This window comes from Ceratotherium simum, chromosome 7, assembly GCF_057802395.1.
Source record: "Ceratotherium simum simum isolate JZ-2026a chromosome 7, ASM5780239v1, whole genome shotgun sequence".
Taxonomy (NCBI): Eukaryota; Metazoa; Chordata; class Mammalia; order Perissodactyla; family Rhinocerotidae; genus Ceratotherium; species Ceratotherium simum.
The window spans coordinates 61,137,490-61,155,766 of NC_141906.1; the positions used below are offsets into that span (position 1 = coordinate 61,137,490).

Genomic DNA, 18,277 nt, shown 5'->3' on the forward strand with positions numbered 1-18,277 from the left:
AAGAATTCAAACAAAGCAGAAGAATTTCTAGGCTGATTTGATTATTAGTGGTCTGAAAACATATGTAATTGAGAATATTTACCTAGCATACATGGGGAGAATTATATAGCCATTAATCCTACCTTATTCATGATATGCTTTCTGAGGCAGAACTTCTTTATCACATTTCTGATTGAGAATGTGCTATAGTCTGACTTTAAAAGATTTCTGAGACATGAATATGTTAACTATTTAATTGAACAGAGCATGGACCCTATTTGTTAGATTATGGTGTTTTTCAACAAAGTTTTGAGAATGTCAAGGCTCTTGGAATTTAAGTCTTCTGAAATACAATGTAGTATACAATATGTCAATCATTAGTTAACTTTTATTTTCATTTAGTACCTCCTATTTGGAAAACTTCCACGAATCAGCTTCTAGCTCATTCTTATAACTGGAAAGACTGAATAGAAGCAGGAAGGAAGCCAGAACAATATTGGCCACATGCATGGAGGTTTTGATGAAAAAATTCAAAATTGGGTTATTATTCTCATCTTACACATGGAGAAAGTAAAAGTAAAGAACTCGTCATGGACTTAAATAGAACAGTTAAACCCCAACCATTTTCACAATGTTAAATTATGTGATTTTTGTCATCAGCTCTCTATCCTAATTATTCCTAAGAGGCTCCAAAGTAACCTTTTCCAAAGAGATTTTTGCAAAGCACTGGTATAAAATATACTTGCTCCCTCTTCAGCCAAATACTCCAGATAGAAAGCGCTCCTTAGTCAAATAAGCTTTGGGAATACCATATTTTACATGATGCACTTGGATAGCCATAATTCATGTCACAAATTAAAGACTGTGAAGTCCTATAGTGAAGAAACTTGTTTAATTTTGGATTACCCAAATTTATTTGACAAGGAAAATTTATTGAGTTATTCTTGTAATGTACTACAGAACCAACTTTAGAGAAAGCTCTTTTAGGACATATGCTCATCATTTACTTTAGTGTGAAATAATCATCTCTCTTCTCAGCATTCATGGGCAACGCTTGAAGCATCACTGAGCTAAGTAAGATCAACAAGTGAGCTCTTAATCAAAGCTCTTCTTTGACAAAGGGATAAAAAAAGTCAGTCTTTTTTGTTTTTAATTCTGTCTTTTGTGATGAAGGTAAAATGTCCATATCCACGTTATCTGCACAAACTATAAGAACCATCTGCTGGGCTTGGTGGTAGCCCCTCCCCTCCTCACACTTCCTTTCCCAAGTGATGTGTGGTCTAGGGTATGACTCCTTGGAGCATGTCTGTAGTTACCATGGCTACTCTTGAGCAGGTACTGCATGAGTGTACCTGGTGCCGCTCCGTAGCTCCACAGCCAGCCCTGGTGATCACAAATGTCTTAGCTGGCTCTCCTCTTCCAGCGATATAATTGGATCCGTTGCTCATCTGTCATGCCCAAAGTAGAAACAGACAACAGGCCATCTGTTCCACCTCTCCAAGTTCTTCTTCCTCAGCATGAGGCACCATCTCTGCTGTTCATTGTTACCATGGTAAGGTGCACCCATGGTAACGATGAACTGTGTGGCCTTGGAGCTGCCCACTTAGCTGCCTAAGTGACACTCTGACTCAGCTTCAACTCCTTCATTAGTTAGAGGATCTGTTCTTACCTAGATCTGAGAATGAGGAGCTAATGCAAATGCTGTGTATTTCCTGGAGGTGCTTTCCTTGAGCTCATTTAATGCATTTTATGGCCCATGTATCCTCTGCAAATGGCTGGGTCTGTTTTGCCCCAGTGTGAAGAATAATTAAGATCATTCTGACTGAAATGAAGTGTTGAAACACATTGTCAGAGGACCTCCAGCACTGTAAATGTCTCGTTACCTCTGACACTGTATAATAGAGTGTGTTGCCACTCTGTTCAGATCCACTGAAATGTCCATGCTGGGGCTTTTCCTTCCACACCACCTCTACCTCGCTGTGTCGCAAACCCCCCCCCACACACACACACACCTGTGATCCAGGTGTCATAAAAGTACACCGGCCTGGTGAGAAAGAGGCTGATGATTGGATGATGCTCAGCAAAGCCTTAAAGCACCTCTGCTGACTCATCCAGGGGCAAAGGTGAGATGCAGCAGCTATTGAAAGAAGATTCACCTCCCACAGCAGCAGGACAAATAGCAAATGTGTCTCCTCCGCCCAGGCTATGTGCATCCTCCTTCACATGGTAACAGGTGGTCTGCAGGTCGGGCTGAGCTATCTTCTCCTCCTCCCTATGATGACTTGCCTGGTCCTAAGCAGCAGAAGTGACCCTCTCCACACAGCTGAAACCAACTGATTCTGACTTGAAAATAGCAGTCCTAAATATTTATAAGCTAACAGTTAATCAGCACTTACTATTTGTCAGGCACTATGTTAATGCCTTACATATGTTGTCTAAGTTTACCTCAACAATAACCCCTTTAGGAGGTTGTTATTGTCCCATTTTATATTGGAGAAAATTCAGGCTTACAGATTTTAATTTACAACTGTTGGGGCCCAGGGCAGGCTACCCTAAAATATCCCATAATAGCATATTGATTATTTTGAATTAAAGTTACTTGAGAAGCAGAAAGGGCATTCTGACTCTCCTGTCTCTATTGCCTCTAAAAGCAGGAAATAAATCTCCCCTGTGAAAGATGCTCTCCCTGCATCTTTATTACCATAGCTAGGGAATTCAGGGCCAAGAAGCCTTCATAAACATTGCTAATTTACTACCTCAAGTCTAAATTCTGCTTAAATTCCTTGCTAATTATGTACCTCAAATCTAAGTTTCTTTATTCTGTCATTCCTCACAAATTTATTGTTTCTTTATGTAAGAGATATATATACTGCTTGCTTTGTTCACTCTCCAAGCATCATTTCTCTATGATCTCCAATACGTACATATTAAAGTGGGTTTTTCTGCTGTTAATCTGATCTTATGTCAATTTTATTATTAGTCCAGCCTTAAGACCACAAGAAGGGTAGAAAGGGGATTTTTACTGCCCCAATACCCCAAACCATACAGCCCTTTGATTGGTAAGGCTGAAATGCAAATCTGTCTTTGTAACCCCACAGCATGCTCATAACCTCTTTACTGTGCTGCATGATCCTATACTGCCTGTCCTCATAGTCTACATGTTTCCAGATATTCCATCACTCAGCTATACCCATGGATTGTGTATTCTATCTGACCAAATATTTTCCTGACATGTTATTCCCCTCACCTCTGGGCTTCCCCACCCTCACGGACAGATCTTTTTCCAAGCCTCAGCCCTTCCTGTCTGCCCCAGCCTGCTCTTGTCAACCAGACCACATCCAGTCAAACCCAAAGTTATGACACTCCCATTTACCAAAAAGAGCTGCTTGAGATAGAAAAAGTATGATACATAAGAAGCTGTACCCAGAATACTGTGGGCCACTGCCCGTAAGAATGACTAGCAATGCTTACTTTTGTGTAACACTTTACAGTAGCCAAAGCAATTTAACATATTACCTCATTTAATATGAATGAAGAGTTCAAGGTTCAAATAGCAAAGTGACTGTCTGCAAAACCAGTGTGTGTACAAACTGGCACTTGAGACGTTCTCCAATCAAGAAGGGAAATATTTGCACCAACAATAACGTATATTTTTTAAAAAATCTATAAAAGTAGTTAGTGGGCTTTTTTTCAATTCAATGTTTATTTTTATTCATTGATTGATTATATAGAGACATACAAATCCAAATATGCAGTAAGAACAGTTGGCAAATTCATTAAACCTGGTGATGTTTCTACTTCTCTTTCCCAAAAGCAACCAATTGTTTGAGAAAATAGCAACCTTAATTACTGCCAATTGTTAACTGCAAATACATTTGCACTTTCACAAACATGGCACATTTGCTTTTCACAAGTCTTCTGTTTTATAACCTGGAGCAAGTCTCTAATAACTTTTTTTTTAACAGAATAATTAGAAAAGACAGTGGTTTAGCAAATAAGCAAATAATTACCCTTGGTTAAAAGTACTCTTTTAGGCCCAATTTGGAGATGTGCTGTGATTCTTTCCTGTAGTGGGCATTAACCACCAAATAACCTTCAGCTACATCATTAGTAAACCGCTTATACTGATTGTTTATCTACGTCTACATTAATGTACATCTAATGTCCCCTGTCAAATCCCAGACCACCCTGGTCTGGCCCTCTACAAGTTATATCAGGTTGGTACCCACTCACGGCATCTCTCCAGCGTCCTTTCTGTTTTCCTGATAGCTAGTTTCAAAAGATTCATCTATGGAATTATTTTGAATGCCTCTTCTTATTACTTGGAAGCTTTTTTGGGGGTCCCCAAGACCACCCTCAAGTTCAATGATTTGCTAGAAGGACTCACAGAACTCAAAAAAGCGAGTATACTCATGTTTATGGTTTACTACAGTGAAAGGATACAGATTAAAGTCAGAAAAGGTAAAAGACACATAGGGAGGAACCCAGGAGATGCTCTTTACCAGTAGAGTCATCTATAGGACTTAATTCTTCCAGCCCACTGAGTTAACTCTTTACTGTCCAGAAATTTATTGAATAAGAATTTTTTTTTTTAATGTTGGTTTAAACTTGGTAATTAAATGAAAAGCAGTAGGATATATTGGAGTGTATGAGGAACCCATTTGGTTTAAAACTAATTCGGCCTGACCTTTTTTCCCTACGGGGCCTGACATGGCCGGTTGAGCATGCACTGTATATCTGCTTTAAATATTTACTATGTCCCCAAGACAAGAATGATGCCCCTAAAGATAGGGATGTAGCTTTCCCCCATATCAGCCTTTCTTTAAGGATAAGCGTCTCTTCCTGGAAACTAAGGATTCATTACTGACCCACTGTGCTCACCTTGTGACCAGCGACCTGCTGTGCCAGCAAAGCATCTCATGACAATTGTAAAAGGGACATTCCTATCATATGTGATGCATGCTCTTTGTTCCAAGACAGTATATAACCACTCTGTACACCTCACTTCTTTGGTGCTCTTCCTTCTTTGAGGAGGGAAGTCCCCAGGCTAGTCCTCAGATCTGGCTCATATTAAACTCACCTCAATTTTGATTTATAGATTGACTATGGATTATTTGTGTCAACAAACTCCTCTAGTGAGCTTTAAGCCAATTATCTTCATTTATTCAAGAATGCAATGTAGCAGTTCTAGAAGCTGGAGATACAAAGATGATAAAAATGTGGTAGATCTAGAAATTTTAAAATATCCCTGAATAGCCCTTCTAAATTGGAGGGGGTAGGGGGCACTAGAGAATTATTATTGGATGGCTATTAAATTATAGAACACTAACACATTTATCATAAGTAAATCTTATTGTTTTACAATCAAGAATTGTTTTACATGTGTCATGTACATTTTATAGAACAGTGAGGCCCTTTGTATAATCAACATGTTCTATATAACTGTACTAGAATTGATGGAACTCTTGTGAAGGAGCAGAACATAGCAGGACATAGCAGAAAGAGCACAGCATCAGGGTTTCCGGATCTGCCACTTAATAGTGGCTTTGTTGGCAAAATTCACATCTCTGGATTTCACTTTCCTAGTCAATAAAACTAAAGCCTGGACTGTGTGGTTCTTAAGATCCTGGGGCAGCTGTTAGTGCTGTTCTCCAAATGATGCTGGCTCTCCACTTTCTAGGGATCTGGTAGGATTGCATTCCTTGAAGTTTTCCCTTGGTCAGTGCAATGTGAGGGGGAGTAACATGTGCCACTTGCAGGTATATGTCTTAAGAGCTGGTATGTTTTTTGCTGTGTATCATGCTTTCTTGCTGTGGTGACTATGCAAACATCTTTTGAAATGGAGAACTCATCATCCTGATACCCTGATGAGCAGAGATTCCTGCCAACCCATGTTGGACACATGGCCCAAGCACAAAATAAACTTACGTTGTTATAAACCACTAAGATTTGGGGGGCTGTTTGTTGTGACACATAACATAAAATTTAATCTGTCCTCATTGATATATCTCTTCAGTTTCCATCCCAACCTCCATTGTTCATAATGGGCAAACAACCCTCTTAATTCAACCCTGTTATCCATTCTTGCCCCAGCTCTCTGAACTCAATAGGATCCTGCCAAAAAGTTTATAGTTGGTTCTTATGTCTGTCAGATAGTCTTGAGTCCTCCACCCTGAAGGGCTGAAATCCTCAAGAGTTGTCTCATGTCTCCCATTCTCCAGTCTCCCAGTCTCCCATTCTCACCTTCTTTTCAGATATCTTGGTGTCCCCATCCCTTATGCTGAAACACTGACACTGATGGGAAAGCCTCGACTTGTACCCTATGCAACTGGCCTTTATTGCTGCCAGCCCTATTGTATGAGTTTCCTAGGGGTGCCACAACCAAGTACCACAAACTAGGTGGCTTAAATGAAAGAAATTTATTATCTCAGTTCTGGAGGCCACGAGTCCATGATCAAGGTGCTGGTAGGGTTGGTTCCTCCTAAAGACTTAAGGAAGAATCTGTTCTCCTAGCTTCTGGTTATTTGCTGCCAATCTTTGGCATTCCTTGGCTTGTAAAAGTATCAGTATCTCTGCCTTCATGTTGACATCACTTTCTCTCAGCACGCTTGCCTTGTGTCCAAATTTCCCCTTTTTATAAGGACATCAGTCATATTGGATTGAGGACCTACTGTACTCCAGTATGACCTCATCTTAACTGTTTATATCTGCAGTGACACCATTTCCAAATAGTCACATTCTGAGGTTCTGGGGGTTAGAAGTCCAACACGTGAATTTTGGGGGGATACAATTCAACCCAAAATACTTTCTCTTTGCTAGATTGATTGGAAACACATTTTCCTGAACGACCCAGCTCTGTATCTGATAATCCTGTCATTTTACAACACTTTACTTCCAAAGTCATCTTCAGCCTACTCCCAGATTGATATTCTTCCTTGGATCTTGCATCTTGCTGAAACTAGATGATTTTATAATTTATAATAAAATGTAATACACTTTATCATAGAACTGATTTGTTTATCAAATAAACATTTATTTTAGTGCCTACTTTTATCTACCGGGAATTGAATGCATTCCCTGTTCCCTATGAGGTCACAATTTCATCAGGGAGCAAATCTATTTATATACAGTTAAGAAAAAGACTTTCCCATAGTTAATATCATGTAACCCTCCACAACCCTTTGAGAAGTTCATTATCATCACTGTTTTGCAAATGAGGAAAGGGAGGGTCAGTAAAAAGCACTCAGATGTCAGTGTGATCCAAAAAATCAGAAAGCACAAAAGAAACAGTTAAGAGAAGACATAGAAAAGGTAAAATCTAAGTAGGACCTTATCCCAGATCGAGAAAATGGAGTAAAAACTTAGTACTGAAAATATTCTGTCAGAAATGCAATCCCCAGTTGTAACACTGTCTTTATTGGGGGGAAGAAATGTAACCTTAAGACACTCTGGTGACATTGTGATGATTTCCAGAAACACAGCATGGTCTATACTTGTAATCATTTCTTTTGTATACTCTGCCAGTGCCAGTGGGAAAAAAAATCTCCCCATAAGTATTCTTGTTTTTAGGATAGAAGTAAATCAACTGGACAATCTTTATTTTGTATGGTGTTATGGACTGAATTATGATCCCCCCAAAACGTTCAAATGTTGAAGTCCTAACTCCCAGTATCCCAGAATGTGACCGTATTTGGAGACAGGGTCTTTACAGAGGTAATTAAGTTAAAATGAGCTTATTAGGATGGGCTCTAATTCAATACGACTGATGTCCTTAGAAGAAGAGGAAATTTGGACACAGACACACACAGAAGGAAGGTGATGTGAAGACACAGGGAGAAGATGGCCATCTCCAAGCTAATGATAGAGGCCTGGAACAGATCCTTCCCTCATGGCCCTCAGAAGAAGTCAACCTTGGTGACACCATGATCTCGGACTTCCAGTGAGGAAATAAATTTCTGTTGTTTAAGCCAGTCATTCTGTAGTACTTTCTTATGGCAGCCCTAGCAAATGAATACATGTGGCTAATTCTTTTTAATAAAAAGAAAAGATAAATTAATAAGAGATCAGGCAATGCAAAAAACTCTCCCTCTTTTTTCATTAAGAAAATTTCCACTAATAGGTTCACTAGTTTGTATGTGTACACTGTAGCAAAAAATAATAAACAAGTGTCTATTGCAATTTATAATAAATATATAGTTGGTCTTCTTCCCAGCTCCTAGAATCCTCACTAACTGAAGAGAGCCCTAAAGGTGTCTTTTGTTATGTTAATGAGGTGACTTTTGGAAAGCCTCTAGGTAACCAAAGGATGTGGGCTGGTTGCCAGGGGAACCAACCTGTGATTAGAGGGTTGAGGCTTTCAGCCCTTCTCCAACTTCTGGAGAGAGGAGAAGGGCTGGAGATTGAGCTTAATTAACACCAATGGGCCATGATATAATCAACCTTGTCTATATAATGAAGCCTTCCTAAAAATTCAAAAGGATGGGTTCCGAGAGCTTCCAGGCTGGTGAACAAGAACACATCAAGGTGCTGCCATGCGGGGCTCCAAAATCCTCAACTCCATGGGGACAGAAGCTCCTGTGTTTGGGACCTTGCCCTATATGTCTCTTCATCGGGCTGCTGATTCATATCCTTTAATATCCTTTGTAGTAAACCAGTAATCTAGAGCATAAACTGGTTTCCTGAGCTCTATGAGCTGCTCTAGCAAATTAACCGAACCCAAGGAGGAGGTTGTGGGAACCTCTGATTTATAGCTAGTCGGTCAGAAGCACGGTTAACCACCTGGACTTGCAATTGGCATCTGAAGTGGGGACAGTCTTGTGGCACTGAGCCCTTAACCTGTGGAATCTGATGCTATCTACAGGTAGATAATGTCAGAATTAAGTTGAATTGTAGGACACCATGCTGGTGTCGGAGAATTGCCTGGTGTGAAGAAAGAACCCACACATCGGAACAGGTGTCAGAATCAGTTTAAATATTGTTGATACCTTTGACACACACTCCCAAATATAGAAGAATGATTCCTAAAGAAGTAAATTTATTTCTTCTTTTCTAGGAAGCAAGTTAATTTGTACTACAGCACAATAGCAATAGGAAAACAAGTTGACTAGAGAACAAAAGAAGAAATAGGTGAGAAAATATAAAAAAGAAGGAAATTTGAGGAGCCATGAGGAAAGGAAAAGTCACCGAGAAGTTAAAAAGAACTTAAAAGGCCAGGAACGTGAAGATGGCATCCATCATTCTCATAAAGGGCCTCAGCCTCTCTGCAACATAGGCTAAGGTAATTTTAGAGACTGGAAATATTCCGCAGTGTTTATATGACATGCCAGTTTGTCTTCATATCTTGTGAAATTTTAATAAAACTATTATAGAGGTGATCATAAATCTCAATTTAGGTTGTAAGCTAACATGCTAGCAACATAAAACCACAAGAATACAAATGGGTTTGATTATCATCTGTGGTTAAAGATGTATGATTGACAGATTGTCTGAGATTGAATCCTAACTCCATATCTTCCTAGCTGTGTGACCTTGGCCAAATTGTTTAACGTCCCTGTGCCTCAGTTTCCTCATCTGCAAAATAGAGTAACAATATTACCTCATCCATAGGGATGTAAAGATCAAATGAGTTAATAAAACAAAATTCTGAGAGCCATGCCTGTTATATAGTGAGTACCATATAAATGTTTATCATAATCGTCATCACCAACATGAATTGCAAAGAAATTAGTAACCATTAGACAACTGTCATATGTCATGTGTCAAAAAAATTGAGGGGGATGTTACCTTGTGTCTTTTTAACATCCAAAGGATTTGAGGAGGGTAGATTGTGCGGGGAGAGGGGTTTTTATTAATTTCAAAGATGAAATTGAAAGAAAAGTACAATTGAAGTAAATCTTTCCTCAGATCAATAGAACAACGTTAACAAATGATGGAATGAATGACCTGGCCCGTGTTCTGAAATACCTCTTTAAAAATTTTTTTTTTCTTCTCAATTCTTCTTCAGTATTTCCAAATAAGAATCAACCACTGTGAGCCCAGATTTCAAAAAAGAAGAAATGAGTCCTCATTTTTTAGTTTACAATTCACTTTCCATTCGAAATGCTTTTTTTCCCTGTCTTGGAATTACATTACAAATATCAAAGAGATTTTGCTCATTTTTAGCAACAAGCCCAAGTATTTAGCCTTTGTTCGTGGAGAGGATTGACTGCTACTCAGATAATGTGCTCAACAGGAAACAGGTACTGATGTGATGACGGCCACTTCGAAGCCATATTTACAGCCAAGTGTGGGCTTCCATTTGCTGTGGCCCTGCCAATACCCAGAGTAACAGAAACCACAAAGAACAACAAATACTAAGTGGGGGTACTGCTAAATGGGGAGAGATACTGGCAGAAAGGGAGGTAGAGCTGTCGGGGCCTTATTTCTAGACCCTACGAGTGCTGGATGCCTTTGTCTGTGGAGTCTTTACTGGATAAGCCCTTTCTGCCACATCTGAGATGAAAGTGTGCTGGGAATCAGGAAAGATCCAGCCTTGGGAGAAATAACCTCTTCATTGTTCCCCAAGATTATAATAGTAATAACTAAAAATTGAGTGTTTTGCTACATGTCCAGTAAAAAAATAAACTCTTTAACATGCATTTTCTCATTTGTTCTTCACAACAATTCCATGAGGTAAGTACTGTTCCCATCATTATTTTAAAGAATATGTCTTGGAAAGTTTGAGTAAATTTTCCAAAGTGATATAAATAGTCAGGGACAGAGGCAAGAATTGAAACCAGGTCTGTCCGACTCTTAGGCTTAAAGCCTGAGCTCTTAACCACTGGGCCTCCCTGTCCTGACTCCACTGTGTCCACCATCGTATCTCCCCTGGGCTGTGCTTCCTCTCCACTGCAGCCAGTGTTCGTCCTAACTAACACTCAGCTCCAATCGTGTTATTCCTCTGCATAGGATATCTTAATGTCCACCCACTGCCTCCCAAACTCCTGAGCCTGGCCTCCAAGTCATTCCAATTTGCTGCTCGCAAGTCATCTGATAGGCACTGGGCTCCAAGCAAACCACATTTGCTGCTCTCAGTCGTAACACACAATCCCCTGCCTCTCTGCCTTTGTCCTCACTGCCTTCTCAGCCTGGACTCTGCTCCATCATTTTCCCTTATTGGGCAACCACCACCACAAGGGCCACCATTTATTGAATCCTTGCTCTGTACCAGTTGTTGTGACCAGCTTGTAACCTGTGAGGTAGATACTATTATGATTTCAGTTTTCTAAATGGGGAAATTGAGGCTCAGCAATGTCAGGTCCAAGGTCCCACAGCTAGTCAGTGGACTGAGGAGGATTTGAACCCAATTGGCTGATGCCAGAGTCTGAGTTCACAGCCACTGTGCTACATAGGTGAACGACGCCCTGCCCAGCCTTTGGAGCCTCACGCGTGCGCAAACCACTTTGCTCAGCCTTGCTGATCCCCTAGCAAGTATCAGCCATCAGCTCCTGCTTCCCACAGGGTCCCACATTGCGTGCCTCTGTTACAAAAATTACTCTACTCTGTTTCACTTTAGCTGCGTCTCTCACCCACAAGATGCGCTCTGCTTGAGGCCATGCCATTCATCTTGCAGCCTTCATGAACCTAGTGCCACATCTGAAGCTTGGCGGGCACTTACTTGATGTGTGCTGAATTCGTTCAATGGCTGTTTATTGAACTCCTGCAGAAATGATCTCACCCCTGCCCACAAGCTCCCTGGTGCAATTGTTCTTATCCTCTTTTGGTTCACACTCCCCTTGGAGAAGCCGATGAAAACCATGCATCTTTACAAGAGAAAAATGCCAACAACCAATAAAATTTTACATCCTTCTTTAGGTGGTTGATGGATTTTGGGGTTACAGTCTAATTGATTTGAATTCAATTATTGGTGAATTAAATTGTTCTTGTTATTTTCTTTTTTCAAGTAATAGAAATCCAACTCAAGCCAACTTAGACAAAAGGAGATTTTTTTTTAGCCTGAAGAGTCTAAGAAATGGTATTTTAAAAAAAAAAAAAAATAGACGTGTGAGCTTGGCTTCTGGAACAAATGGAACCAGAGACTCCAATAGTACCAGGATATGCTTCTCTCTGCAGATCAGTTCTAGTTTCTCAAGCTCGCTTCCTCCACACATTGGAGAATAAGCTTCCTGACAGGTCCTGTGCCTCATGTCTCACCACCAGAGAGGAGTTGCTCCTTCTCCCTTAGATAGAATTAAAAAAAAAAAAAAATCCCAAGGAAGTATTCTGATTGGTCAACTCCAATGACATGTCAACTCCCAGACAGTTGGTTATAGGAGAAAGGAAAACTCCACAAAAGAGGGCGTCCTTCCCAGAAGAAATGAAGAGTAGAGTCACCACAGCTTTTCTCACCACCAACCCCTGGGCACTCATTCCACTCATGCGGGTCCCTGTCATCCTCTGCAGCCTCTCCCCGGCAGCACTCTGAGCTCTCAGAGTTCTGTGCTCTCCCACCTTCATTCCAGCACTGTCAAAACTTGCCTGCTCTGTGCCACATCCTTCTAGGACCCAGCTCTTTGTCTTCAAGGGAAGAGCTTAATTCAGTGGATTGATCTGAACCAGACTATTAAGGGAAAAAACAAAACAAAACAGTCCCCAGGGCTCCCTCTCCTCCGTAGATAAGCTGTTTTATCAGTGGCCACCTAAAATAATCACCTTAGCCAACAGTAGTTCTCATAAATGGAATTTTACCTAACTTTACACATCCCAGATTTAAACACCACTGACTTGTAGAGCTAGGAGAGTCCCTCAAGATCGTTTTGTGCAATCCCTCTTTTTATGGATGAGGAAACTGAGAATTCGAGAGTCATTTATTTAGGTCACACAGCAAACTGGCATCAGGCCCTAAGCCAGAGCTTATACCCCTAACTCCCAATCCACCTGTCTTCCTGCTTCACTGTGATGCACCGAGGACAAGGTTTGGTTTGTCACAGGCCCAGTGGGGCTCACCAATCACCACACCTGGGTTGTTCCCTCACTGGGACAAGTCTTTTTTTCAATATGTCCAGTGTCCATAAAAACATACAGAATTAGTTGGTTTTATGAGAGGCGTGTGCTATAGGTATTAGGAGCACAGGCTTCAGAGCCAGGCTGCTTGTGTTTATCCCATAGCCTTACCACTTACATGCTTGGAAAGGTTAGTTAACATTTCTGTGCCTCAGTGTCCTCATCTGTAAAATGGGTCCTCCTACAGGTCTTCTAAAGCAGTAGCCCCACTTAGCATTTGTTGTTCTTTGTGGTTTATGCTACTCTAGGTGTCAGCAGGCCCATACCAAATAGATGCCCAGTAGTGGTACTCACCACATTAAGATTCAGAAGAATAAAGTAATTCATAAAAACCACTTAGAACACTGTCTGATGCCTTATAAGCATTCCATGAACATAACAACTATAATTAAAGTGAAATTGTCAGAAAAAAAGGAAATATAAATTTTAAGGGCAAAGGCAATAAAATGTAATTTTCTGGAAGTCAAGTAACTCAAACCCTTTATCAACCAGAATTTTCTTTCTGCCACACTTTCTTGTGAGAACAACACGAAGAAAAACTGTTACCAGGAATTTAATTTAAAAATAATAAAACAAATAATCTGATATAAATAAACCTAAGATATTTCTAGATTCAGCCCAATCTACTATGCAGGCTGTCTGGATCAGCTGCGTTTTGCAATCAAAACTGACATTCAGAATAATGACTTGTGTCTCCTTAAATCTTGAGTCCTCAAAGACAAAATAATTATAATAATTGCTATCATTTGAGGACTGCTGGCCAAAATACAGACATTGTGCTAAGTGTTTAACATACATTATACTCACACACACACACACTCTCTCTCTCTGTCTGTCACTCATTTAATCTTCTTAACAACTTTGGGAGTGAGGGGTTATTCTTATTTTACAGTTAAATGTACGTTTTATAGATAAGGAAGTTGGAGCTTGGAGAAGTAACTTTCCAAGTGTACACAATTGGTAAGTGTTGCTAGGATTTGAACACAGAGCTTTCTGACTCCAGAGCCAGCACTCTTAACATCTCTGTTTGTATTTGTAAGACTCCAGTTACCAAGCAAAGAGAGTATGGTCATTCATTTTTGATTTTCAACTAAAAAATAACAAAGATATCGGCTTGGCTCTTAATTAACTAGAAACTGCAGCAAATTAGAGAACTGCATTCTTGGTCTGAGAATCCACTTATGGAGTGTCTACTTCCCAGTGTTTTTAAGTATTCTTCATACTGCCATCAGCAAGGAAACTTAAGAACTGACTGTAGGTTTGGGGGCCGGCCTGGTGGTGCAAGCGGTTAAGTGCGCGCGCTCCAGTGCGGCGGCCGGGGTTCACAGGTTCGGATCCCGGGCGCGCACCGACGCACTGCTTGGCCGGCCATGCTGTGGCGGCGTCCCATATAAAGTGCAGGAAGATGGGCATGGATGTTAGTCCAGAGCCAGTCTTACTCAGCAAAAAAAAAAGAGGAGGATCGGCAGATGTTAGCTCAGGGCCAATCTTCCTCACAAAAAAAAAAAAAAAAGAATTGACTGTAGATTTAAACTACATATGTATTCTTCAGGTTTAACCTATAATACCCTTCCTTGTAGCAAAGTACCTTCAATAGGTTCAGATAACCAATTATAGCAATTTTTTACCAACTGTCACTGTAATGTTAACACCTGATAATGCCAGCTTATAATAATAGCCTTGTGTAAAATTCAGAGCTCGTCAACTTGAGGTAAAGCCTCTAGCTTTTGTTCTATAAACTGGTCAGATACATACAATTAATTAGGACTGTTTTTAATAAAACTCTGGTGTTTACACAATGATCAAAAGAATTTCACTTTTCTTTCTGACCTTTGAAAGTGTAAGAAAAATGGTAAAAATTGACTATAAGAAAAAGTTTATTTTAAACTAAAAGGTTATTCCATTTTTATATGCTTTGTTGGAGTGCAAAATGTTTTTGTGCAATTATTAAATTATTCACCACTCCACATCTTTCTGGGGTGCCATTGTACAGCCAAATAGATTTCTCTGTACAGAGAGAAAAACAAGTCAATTCTGAGTCACTTCAGGAAACTAACATTTTTAATAGCAGCATATTACCATTATTTGACATGTATTAAACATCAGGAGATGCTCCAGAGTGTCTATTATTCTGTGAGACTTTCAAAGAACACTGAGTTATGCTCAGTTTAAAGACAGTTTAAAAACAACTCAGGGTCTACATTTGACTGAAAAGAACAGAAATTGGAAAAGAATGAAGAGAACTTGTAGGCAAAGATAGCAATGATGGCTGATATCTTCTCAGCTCTAGCGTCCAGTCTGCTGACCCTCCAGACTCATAGCATTCTTCTCTTTTAACTTTATTATTCTTAAGAGAAAGCCCCCTTTTAGGATGAGAACGGAGTCACAGAGAGACTAGGGATCTGACTGTGTTTCACATGGCTGGGGGTGACCAGTTGGCTGAGGGGAGCAGCTCAGAGGGAAAGCTAATCTCCCTGAGGCAATTTCAACTCTCCTACCTTCATTTACCCCCTCATGTACCCCCACCGACCACCAGCCCCAGAAGCAATTCATTTGGAGAAAGCCCTATGACCCGCCCATCCCAAATCAGATTTTCTTATCCCCTTGAAAAGTACAGAGTGTCCTCATGTTCCCCTGCTCTTTTCAGCTCAGAACAATTGTTATGTGACTCCAAATATTCAGGCATATGCAAACAGAAATAAAAGCTAATAGGTAACTTGTCATTAATTTTTGCCACTGGTTCCTGGTGTGAGTAGAATTACAGCAATTTTGTGTATCAGAAAAGTTATTTTTCAAAAAAACTGAGTCAGACTTCCCTCCCTTGTCTCTCTGTGGGCCATGGAATCCTGTAGCTGTTAGGCTGAGGCTTTTGTGGCAATGTGTTGCTCAGTGCTGAGAGCTTACCTAAAGTGATTAAAACAGACTGCAAATCATCTGCCAAAGCTGATGAGCAGGAAAATGGAAGCCGATGGAGGAAGTTCACAAAGTCACATTTCCAGAAAAATCATACCAGATTTCACTCCTTAGGGGATGAATCTACAAAGTGCACATTATGGTCAACCACCAGCTGAGATTTATAATATCAGCCTAATTTAGTCTCCAACCCAGCTCATAGGAATAATAAAGTTAATAGAAAAGATAATGCTACGTGTACAGGGCAAGATGCCTGAATTGTAAGCAGAATAAGTAGTCATCCAAGTGATGTGACTAGAGGACTCTTCTGCCCTTAAACATCTCTTTAAATAAACCAGAGGCCACTATGCCTGAAATGCCATGATTTGAGACCTAGTTCTATAGTCTAGGCACTGTCCCCACAAACAGCATTCTGAAGAGCTCCTGGAGGTGGAAAGCAGGAACTAGTGCAAATGAATATGGGAAACTGTTGTATTCGTTGATAGAGGAACTCAAGCGCCCTTAGGAAGCACTGGGCACCCTAGAGGGGAGAGGACCTGAAAGAAGCGAGGGGAGGAATACAGAAGTGGGGCCATTTTTTACATGAGCAGTTCAGACCACATCAGAGGACACCCATTTTTCTAACTCCTCCACAGAATCCAAAAGATGAGGTTAGTTATAAGTAGATTACTCATATACAAAAATAAGATATTCATTTGCTAAAAATGTAAAGAAATATGGTTGTGTTTACAAACAATCTATTACACTAATATTAAAGTGCTCTTTCCTATGGCCTTTTATAACAGAAGAAATACATGCCTTTTCCACATAGGTGGAAATGATTTTGTGACATTTCTTTTCTTTGTAAACATATAGCGGCGTCGCTGCAAAATTCTCATTTTTTGCCTACTATAAAACAGTTCCAACCTCACTTGTATAATTCCACTTAAAAGCATTGGAGAAAACATCTGCTAGTGTCTCATAGCTGTCTCCAGAATCATCTATTTCCATTTATTCTTGTTCTTTGGGCTTCTGCTGTTAGTGCTTCAGTGCCTGCAGTCTCGTAGCTAAGTAAAGCTCATGTCACTCCCGTCCCCATCACTCAGACTTTCCCACCTCAAATTATGCTGCTGTTCTTGCCAACTTCAGAGACGGCTTTGTGCATGGTTCCAAGGCCACCTGTCTGAGAGGAGCCCAGGCTGAGCCACTGTCAAGGTATCTGTGTCAGCCTTTTAGTTATCAGAGTTTATCAGATGGAAGAGATCAAATTGTTCAGCTGCCTTTTTAGTTTTGAATGCTGAGCATCTGGTGTTTGATTGCATATTGCCATGTAAGAACACAATAATCCTCAAACATTTTGATCACAAGGAGATCTATGTGTGAGGAAAAATGTCTTCCTGCTGGTAAATGTCTCCTTAGCTTTGATAAAAGGTATGGAAGACATCACACAGCATCTCAAATTGCCTAGGAAAGCAGAGGCTCATAGACTTCTTTGGAGTTTGGAGAAGGCTGTAGGATAATCTAATTCAATTTCTAGTCTAATTCATCTCTTTCAATTTGCAAGTGAAAAAGCTGATGCCTGGACAGCAAGTGTGTGTCCCTGATCACCTCCGTAGTTAATGGTGGGTGGCATCAGGGCCAGAATTAAAATTCTGACACCAGTTGATGATCAGAAGACAAGGGTGGTCTTACCTCTGGCTGCTTCAGCAGACAAGGGAACTTTGAATGTCCCCACAGGCCAATGTGAAAGTGAGGGTCAGAGCAGAGTAAAGGGGGATTGGTATTGATTTTGTCTGAAAGCATCATCATTTAGTCTGACTCTAACATTCCCCTGGACTAGTGAGTGCCATTTCAGATGGGGGTCAAGTGTTACTCTTAGTTTATGGTTTAAATCAGCATGGCCGTTCCTGGTGAATTCTACCAAACATTCAAAGAAGACTTAATACCTATCTTTGTCAAACTCTTCCAAAAAATTGAGGAGGTGGGGAAGCTCCCTAACACATTCTATGAAGCCAACATTACTCTGATACCAAAACCAGACAAGGACAACACACACACAAAAAAATTACAGGCCAATATCACTGATGAACATAGATGCAAAAATAATCAACAAAATACTAGCAAATCACATACAACAATACATTAAAAAGATTATACACCATGATCAAGTGGGATTTATTCCAGGGATGCAGGGATAGTTTAACGTTCGCAAATCAATCAACATGATACAGCACATTAATAAAATGAAGAATAAAAATCACATTATCATCTCAATAGATGCAGAGAAAGCATTTGACAAGATACAGCATCCATTTATGATAAAAATTCTGAATAAAATTGGTATAGAAGGAAAGTACCTCAACAT

The 18,277-nt window shown here is 40.2% G+C and overlaps 1 protein-coding gene across 1 annotated transcript in view; it reads left to right on the forward strand.

Moving 5' to 3' along the window:
* LOC101390139 (von Willebrand factor A domain-containing protein 5A-like) overlaps positions 1–9,430 on the forward strand; it is a 160,015-nt gene extending 150,585 nt beyond the window's left edge. The window contains exon 6 of the mRNA XM_087433667.1: positions 9,032–9,430. Within this exon, the coding sequence (XP_087289793.1) occupies positions 9,032–9,043 (12 nt within the window). The 3' untranslated portion in view covers positions 9,044–9,430. The remainder of the gene's footprint in view (positions 1–9,031) is intronic.
* Positions 9,431–18,277: the final 8,847 nt, after the last annotated feature.